General features: G+C 37.4%; 1 protein-coding gene across 2 annotated transcripts in view; it reads left to right on the top strand.

Annotated features, from left to right (window-relative positions):
* The first annotated feature begins 1,004 nt into the window (after window positions 1-1,004).
* The window catches only part of FRMPD2 (FERM and PDZ domain containing 2), a 56,974-nt gene continuing 48,967 nt past the window's right edge, over window positions 1,005-9,011 (top strand). For both annotated transcript variants that reach the window (XM_033515746.1, XM_033515747.1), the window contains exons 1-4: window positions 1,005-1,146; window positions 2,440-2,566; window positions 4,322-4,453; window positions 6,794-6,878. In XM_033515746.1, coding sequence (XP_033371637.1) covers window positions 1,114-1,146; window positions 2,440-2,566; window positions 4,322-4,453; window positions 6,794-6,878 — 377 coding nt within the window. In that variant the 5' untranslated portion in view covers window positions 1,005-1,113. The remainder of the gene's footprint in view (window positions 1,147-2,439; window positions 2,567-4,321; window positions 4,454-6,793; window positions 6,879-9,011) is intronic.

Here is a 9,011-nt window from a genome sequence, read left to right as displayed (position 1 = left end):
AGGATGATTATTTATTCCAAGACAATTAGGAACAAGCTACCCAAGGAAGCAGTAGAATCTCATGCCTGGAGGTATTTTAAAGATGTGTAGCTGTGGCACTTAGGGACATGATTTAGTGATAGACTTGCCAGTGTTAGTTTTACGGTTGCACTAAATAACATAAAAGGTCTTTCAACCTAAATTATTCTATGATTCTCTTATTCTAAGGTAGACAGGACTAAAACAAAAACATCATGTTGGCATGATTGTGGTGCTGTGCACATTTATGTGCTTTTTCAAAAATGGAATGGAAGAATAAAATTAACTCCCCTTATTTCTGAACAAATTCTATCAGTATCTCTGCTAGATGAAATTATTAATTTCTTGATTACCCAGGATCCTTTCAAAGACTTCTAACATGCATTTTGCGTCTTTTCTATATTGATGCTTTTGGTTGTTTGTTCTCAGTTTGGTGAGCACAGGCTTCCAGTAGATTTAACCTCCCTTTCACATTCACAGAGAAAAAGCTTTATAAGCTAAATGTCCTTAAAATATAAGTATCTGGTCTCTATGACAACAGTTTTGGCTGGTATAACTCCTTACCTTTTTGAAGTTAATGCTACCACATATCTTACTTCCATGAATATTTGAATCACAGTCCATTGTGATGGAAGTTTATTCTTCCGTCCCATTTTTAACAAATCTCTGGAAAAAACTGAACTGTCTGTCACCAAGAAGCCCCTAATTGGGCCAATGATCTTTCTTGGGAAATGTCAATGCCTTCCAAGGCTATCCTGGATCCCACTAGAGGTTCATTCATTGCTGTTATGCTGCTTGTCTGGAATTTTCCCAAAGTCTAAAGGAATTCAGTGCATGTTTCTCACCCAGAGTAAAAGGCTTACAGAAATTCCTGGTCCCAGTTTACACAGGATTTCAGTCTCCTGGGAGATGCCATTTAACAGTACCTCTATTTTGATGCAGTCTCTCCAGCTGAGTGACCAACTACATACACTCTTGCTGACACTCTGTGAAGATCTGCCACATAGAAGACTTTCTCCTGAATCCATTCTGGAAGCATGTGAAGCACATCAGAAGGAATCTGCTTCCTTACCACCAAAATTCTGCATAAAGAAAATGGTTCAGTTTGCAGTAGGAAGTGTCAGTGAGGTAGGTACTACTCTCATACTCCATCTCCTTTTCTGTGGTGAGAGAGGTGCACAGCAAAACGGGACATCAGTGAGTGATTGCTGAAATTAATGTCTGAATGCATTAAGGAAGTGAGATCTGGTTCTAAACTTCTAGGCAGAAAGTTGTGTGGGAAAGTGTACAAGTAAATAAAGCAACGAAGCTGTCTCACACACCACTTCTATGATGCCTTGAGAAGGCTGACCTAGAACAGAGGCTAGACAGTTAAGAAGTAAGGTAGGTATTTATTGAAAGGCCTTAAAGGATACACCTGGCCAGGGCTAAACCCAAGATAGACCTAAAAATGGTCACAAAATGGAGGATTAGTCACAAGGCCTCACATGTTTGTAAGTTTTGGTCCATTTGTATATTGGGGTTAATTGTCCAATTACAGCTCCAGGTTATGAAGTCTCATCCTTCTTGTTTTCTCTCCTCAATCCACTGTTGTTTAGGCTTTTGGGCCTGAAACTTGTAACGATTGTCCTTGGTATCAAGCTAGAAAAGGAATTGTTTTGTCTGCCTGATCTGTGAAGGGAGCTCACTAACACTTAATATGTAGTTCAAAACTATACACCTAGGCAGCACAGAATCTGAAAAATATGAAAGATAAAACTTAAGGTATTATCTACACTCCTAGGAAGTGACTGAGCTTTTGTACTTAGACTATCTTTGGTTAATACTGAAACAATCATAACTTTTACAGAGACCTCGTATTGGCCATAGTAAAGGACTTTACAACAGTAAGGATTTCTCCATTGCCAATCTGGTTTCACACCTTCTTCACAAAATTTTAAAAAATCTCATTTACATCATGTTAGGAAATTAATTCATTGTCCTTGAGTGGACCTGAATATTTGCTGTGAAATCTAGCCAGACCATGTGAGATCTTTAATAAATGATCACATAAGTTTTTTTCAAAATTTGGAGTATCAAAAACCATTTTTGTTCATAAGCTGAATGACAGTGGAAGAAAACAAACCAGAATTCTTTTGTTTTCAACCAGTGTTCATTAAAATTTTGAGAATATTCTTTCCCTTGCACTCTTTCTTACTCTCTTTGCTACTGTAACTGAGGGTGACCCCTCTTAAACTTAGCTAACATGAGAGCATGGAGCAAACATACTCAGTCCCGCTTTGTGTTAATCTGAGAAAATAAAGTTGCTTATACAAAGCAAATCAGCAGCCTCTGACAGCCAGAGGACAAGGATTACTTCACTATGAGAGTCTGAAGTTCACATATCATATGACATTCACTTTCAATATTACTGCCTTCTAGACAGAGCAGGTGGTCACTGAAGACAGCACAGCCTCTCAGCTGAACAGAAGTCATGTGATAAGGAAAAGACTGCATGAAAAAATATCGGACACCTCAGCGCTGTCATCCCAGATGAATTTTCACCAAGGTAAAGAAAGATTAATAATCTGAACTCTCTAATAAGGATACAGACAGCCTTTTCTGTGTCTTCCCCAAGGTAGATGGATTGTTTAATTTCATGCTGTAGTGATTACGTGTATTCTTGGATAGGATAGTTATTGCTTTACATATAAATTACTTCATAATGGAAAGACTCTGAAGCGAGTCAGTGAGGTTTCTTTTCCTTATTTCCACAAAGGACAGTAGTCTCAGGGCTGTGAAGCAATGATAACAAATCAGCTTGCACAGATTGGACTCTTAAAGCACTTTGCATAAAACCTGTGCATATAAAACTCCTCTACTTTCAAAACTGCTTTTGTACTTTGTATACTCCAGTGTATTTGTGAAGGTGGGATTCTGTGAAGTTATCCTCCTGCCATTAAGGAATATATATTCATCTTTCCTATTGGATTACTCAAGCAAAGATTTGTAGTCTCTTTTTGATTTTAGTTTAATTTTCTATTCAAAAGATTTCTTGTAAATTCACATATGAATTGCTGGAGTGATTTCAAGACAAGGTCAAATCCTGCTGACTATATAAATAAACGAGTATATATCAATTTTTAATTTCTTTTGACTAAGATCAAGATTTATTATCCCACAGAGTAATGCTATAACTGTATCTTTTTTTCTAGTGTCTACACTGTACTGTTCACTTTGACAGAGTTCTCTTATTTTGGGCCAAGGGGAAACCTGGCCCAAGCTATACAGGATTTTTTTTTGGATATGCTCAACATTAGGCATATGAGCAATAAAATTCCAATTCAGAAAATCACACATATGCTCTGTGAAATCTTCTAGAATCAAACACAGATTTAAATACATCTGTAACATTTCTATTAGGTATTATTGATTATAAGAAAAGGGGATTCTTTTGGAAATATGCAAACAAACTACTCCTCAAGCCATAGTGGTTCACTTACTCAAGAACTGAGCTTGTAGATTCACACTTGCCAAATCAGGTAGAAATCCTGCTGCTGCCAAAAGGGATGGCCCCATCTTCAACCCGAAATTCACCACAAATTCCTGCCAGTTTTCTTCCACTAGTTCTAGGGATTATGTATTTGGTGTGATCTCTGTGTTTGCCAGTGATTCAGGTCACTTGACTTACGTGTGCCAACGAACTTCAATGAATTAGGGTGTCAATTACATTGAAAATCTGTGAGCTGCACTTTGCAAGACAGCATTCCATTTTTTCCTTTGTTTTTAATTAAGAATTATGCTTCAGAGATTCTGTAAAAGGGCAAGAGAGAATGCAAACAAAGTAAAGTCAGTGTGCAAGAAAAATATGTAAATCCTAATGAATTAGGATGACCTCTTAATGGAATTTCTGTATCTGACTCTGGTGGTAGATTCTCTATGAGCATTGTCCATCCTGCACACAGAAAGAAGTTATAGCTCAAGGTTTTGGACCTCAGAGTACAAGGAATAAGATCTTTGCAGCTTATCTGCACTTTGCAACTTTTCAGTTAAACATGCAGAACAGAATTAATGTATTAGATTTGTTTTATATGGAATGGTTGAGAACTATGAAAACCAGTTTTGGTCAGAGTAAGATTATAAAAGTAGTAGAATGAAGTTACCAAGCCTTCCTCAGTCTGTTAGCATTTGGAGTCAGGGTTAGAGGACAGAAGGATGTGGACCATATAAAAATTAGCCTATCCAAATATTGTTTACATTAACATGCAAATACAATGATTTATAATCAAAGTATATGATTCACCACTCTGATTTCTGTTTCCAGACAAAGGGTCCAGATTAATGAACTATAGTCAGTCAACAGAAGATTACAGACAACTCTCTGTGGATTATAGTGACTCTAATAGTATTTCTGAAAGTACATCTTTGATATTGTCTAACCGAGGACACAGGAGAGGTAAGATTTTTATAAAAGATTATGTTTGTGAATTATGTATTCATCTATTTTGCCCCCTGAGGTGTGGGACTGGTCATGTGTCAGGTGATAGATACTCCCATGAAACTTGTGGTTATGTGACTTGGGAGGTATATTTGTGCTAAGTTCTAGAGAAGAAAGATGCTTTTACATTTGATTTTTTTTCACTTGTGTCCTACTGTAAAGTTATCTATTCTCAGGTTACCATGTAGTCCCATCACCTCATTCTTGCTTCATGCCCCCTTTTCCAGGTAGGCATGAAGATCATGCCTGAGATCTGTTCAGCAGATCTCAAAGTCTGATATGTTTTTAGCACATGGGGTCTTGATACAGAAAAGGTGGGGCTACCCCACAAATGCATATGGTGGGCAATGTCAAGATGTCAGCTCTGAAATCAGTTGAATCTATAAACACTGCCTAAGAGTGAATGTTCTATGAGGACATAATTCAGAAATTGGGCACATCCTGGGAAAAAAACCCACCACATCATAGCCTCTCAGCCCAAGGATGAGGAAAGTGAGGTTACTCATGTTAATGCTCTCCTCCTGCAAGGCGTTTTTCTGAAGCTCCAAAATTGCAATCAAACCCAGCAGCAGTAAAAACCTGGGACTGCAGCTGCTCCCTGAGTGACACATACATGTCAGCCACATACACAGTCACACACAGTGAAGGTAAACTCAACAGAAGCTTGTTTTGTAAGCAGTTTAAAAAACATTTTGGTCACAAACTTGACAAAGGCTCATTCCAGTGACTGTGCATATCTCAATCTCCACTGAAACACTGGTAGCTGTTCATCCTCAGGATTTTTTAAGACAGGATTCTAAAAATACATGAGTAAACACAGAATGTGAGAGCTTGTTTGTCACAGACATTCTTTCATGAAATAACATATTTTAAAAAAAAGCATTCTTCTCTAAAAAAAATGTTACCATCTGGTAGGGCACCATTATCAAAGGAGATCAATATCTCTATCAAAACTGTACATTAGAAGCTCATTTAATATATAGTAAATCTACAGCATCAACTTCTTTGAAGAATACATGTTAATTTAATGCCAGGTGTGTGTTGGATTTGTGATCAAAGCATGGCAGTGTGGCCACTGAAAGTAGCCAAGTTGTCCCACTGCTGTAACAGCTGATATGGAAAAACTAAGGGGAATTTTATGTGCTTGTCAAAATATATTTATACAATTTTATGAAAACCACAGTGCAAGCAGAGAATTTTGAGAGGTTTTCTCATTAAAAATCATGTTGTTTAAGAACACAGGATTGAATCTTAACTTTGGTAACTAGCTTATCTCAAATCTCACATTTTGTCACTACCATCTGCAGCTTGAAAAAGCCCCACATATTTATGCTTATTTTAGCAATGTGACTGTAGATGCTCTAGGTTTTAAAATCGCAGTTGGTTGGTTGGTACACTAGAATTCGGTGTCATGTTCTCATGTTGGAACACAGGGTGAAGTCTCAGGATGTAGTGCTTGAATGTTTTATCTAAATGATTGATTCCACACAGCTTATCTTATCACCTCTATCATTCTACTTATGTAATAGTTTGATAAGCAATTCTTCAAATAGGATCAATGAAATGATTCAAGTGAAGAAAAGCTTAACCTTCTCACCCTTCCCTAAGAACTTCAAACATCTCTGTTGATACAAGAGACATCCATAGAACTTGCATAACCCTCTGGTTCTGCCTCTAAATTTCAACCTTTGTGTATTTGGACAAAGCAACGTCTGTCCATTCTGTAGCAACAGAGATGATTAAAGGTGAAAAACAATGCAATCCTTATTTGCTAAGGACCCATAAACCATCCACTACTCCCACCATGTTTTTATGCTGTAAAAACATTCGCAATATACTTTACATAAAAAGTAACCAGGGGAAGAGATACAATCATTTTCATTTCATTGATTTTATATTCTACTCTGATTAAGCCAGAGAAGTTTCATGGCTTTTTCTACCCATTTTATGCCTGAAAATAGAAGAACAAAAATTTGGCATAATTTCTGAAGAGAAAAAGCTGTTTCAAAAATTACCCTGATACAGATGGAAATGACAGCCATTGTACCTACACAGCTGTTTTCCAAATTACATTCACATAAAGGGTTATGAAGAGGAAGTAACAATAACTAGGGAATTGGGAATACTGCTGCTGTAGTATTCATTAACCTTATTAAATAGCCATTTATCATGTCCAAGCAAGGACACAAGAGAAGAAGTTGCCAGTCTAAATTTCTTTCCTGTTGTAATTGTCCCAACATCTGATGCTGAGTGCTGCTACTATCACTTGAATTCTAAAATTTCCTTTATTTACTGCAGGAAGAACTCCAGAGACACACAGATCATGTGACACCACACTCAGTGGGTCAAGGACACAAAGTAGCTACAAGCTCTTCATAAACAGGTAAGCTCAATTCTGATTTTTATAAAATGGAAGCTGTTTTATAACCAAGTGAAGCTAGCAACTGGTGTGGCAATGCCAATATCAGAAAATGCCTGAATTGCCATCTGAGCCTGTTTTGCTAATAGATGCTATTTATATAGAATAAATAACTTAATAAATACATATTATTCTATTATGTAGAATAAATAAATCATGTTCACCTAGACTTGATTTGGTTCCAAGTGGAACAGTCCAAAAGCTCTAATGAAATGGAACCCGGGCCCTGAACAATCAATATGAAACAAGCAAATTCAGGATTTCCACATTTACTCTGTACCACTCTGTCCTGCCAGATGCCTCCCAGAACAGCTGCCCCTAGCTGTGTCTCCTCCAGGCAGGAAAGAAGCACTAGCCCTCTACAACTGAAAAAACTGGGATGCTGCTCCACAGATGGATTTGATGATCTTAGAAGTCTCTTCTAACCTTAATAATTGCATAATTTTATGAAGGGAAAAATCTGTCAAAAATCTATGAACAGTCATCACTTTCCCCATCAAGGCATTCTGTCAATGTTCTTATTTGTCCACATTCAGATTTTGGCTCTCTGTCACATTAAAGTGCTGTCACACCTTATGTGTTCTGGATTGGTTATGTCAGACCATGTATACAATCTACAATTTTCATTTGCATTTCCACCTCAGTCCTTAGACTGATTTTTCTCACTTGTGTCAGTCATATCCAGCCCTACACTGCCACTTTACTGGAGAGTTACAGGTAATCCAGGGACACAGGCACTAAAGACCTCTGCTCTGTCATGGGGATTAGCCTCATTTCAGCCATGGTATGGACAGCAGCCCTGTAGACATTGGCAAAGAAAACTGAGAACTGTACAACTGATACTAACTCCTTTTCAAAAGCCAGGGTAACATCACTGCTGCCAAAAAAGTTTTCTATACTGTGTGTTAGCACAGTGCAGCTATAATCATGACTGTTTCCAAACAAAGAAATGTAAGTACTGTCAGCCTCTAGGCACCACAAAGGCCAGAATCCCATAGTTAAGCACCATGTAATCCCTACAGACATCCCATTTAAATTGGGTTCTTGACCCAGTTAAACAGGAGCTTCTGCTTTTAACATGACATGAATAATTCAGGCCCACAGGAAATGCTCAATTTAGATCAACTCCAAATTAAATGTGTCCCAAGTAAACAGTTTGAACTTCCTGATAAATCAACCACGATAATCTGGGCAACATGAAATATTCCAGTACCTGTAAAACTGCAACAAGAGAGATCTACAAGCAGGTTGAAGGATAGTGGCTGCTTTTGTCATGAAAGAAGTCTCTGTCTACTTGTCTAACTACACACACATACATTTATATGTGCATTCACAGACATCTGTATATGCATCATGTATCTAGCACTTATATGTGTAACAGAGGATTTATTTGCTGACTACTTCTAAGCAATTGCCATACCTCTGAATAAAAACCTGGATACAATCTCAAAATGCTTGATCTAAAATCATGCTGCCAAGAATGAGTTCCCCTCCTCTGCTGAAAGACAAACCCTGTTCTCCAAATTTCCAGCAAGCTGTTTCCCATAGAACTTCCAGGACTGTAAATCCCACTCCTGGTTGTAAGCATCTGCAACTGAATTTCTACCACAGCTACCATCCAATTACAAATACCATGACAGCAGTGGAGTTGAAATGACTTTGGGAATCACCATTTTCCCATGTAGGAGTATAATCAACACAAAAATTAGTGATGGGTTTACTATCTATAAAGCTTACAAATATCATCATGCTCATTCTGTAGGCAGCCCAATTAACATACTTAACATCTCAGAAAGCGAAGCTTGTAAGCATGGCTCTGCTCTATATCAAAAAAAGACACAACTCTCAAATCTGGCATCTCTCACCTAACAGAAGTAATAAAAGGAAGTGTTTTTCATAGGAAAAGAAAGCCTTCTTAAAAAAATCTTGTATTTTGAGTTAATAAATGTTGATCTTTATGAGGTTGCATTGATAGAAAAAAAAATCTAGATATCTTTATAGACAGAGGAATGTAAAATACAATAGGAAAGAAGAGAGAAGAGAAGAGAAGAGAAGAGAAGAGAAGAGAAGAGAAGAGAAGAGAAGAGAAGAGAAGAG

Source organism: Parus major, chromosome 6 (assembly GCF_001522545.3).
Source record: "Parus major isolate Abel chromosome 6, Parus_major1.1, whole genome shotgun sequence".
Lineage (NCBI taxonomy): Eukaryota > Metazoa > Chordata > Aves > Passeriformes > Paridae > Parus > Parus major.
This window is presented reverse-complemented; position numbering and strand designations above follow the sequence as displayed.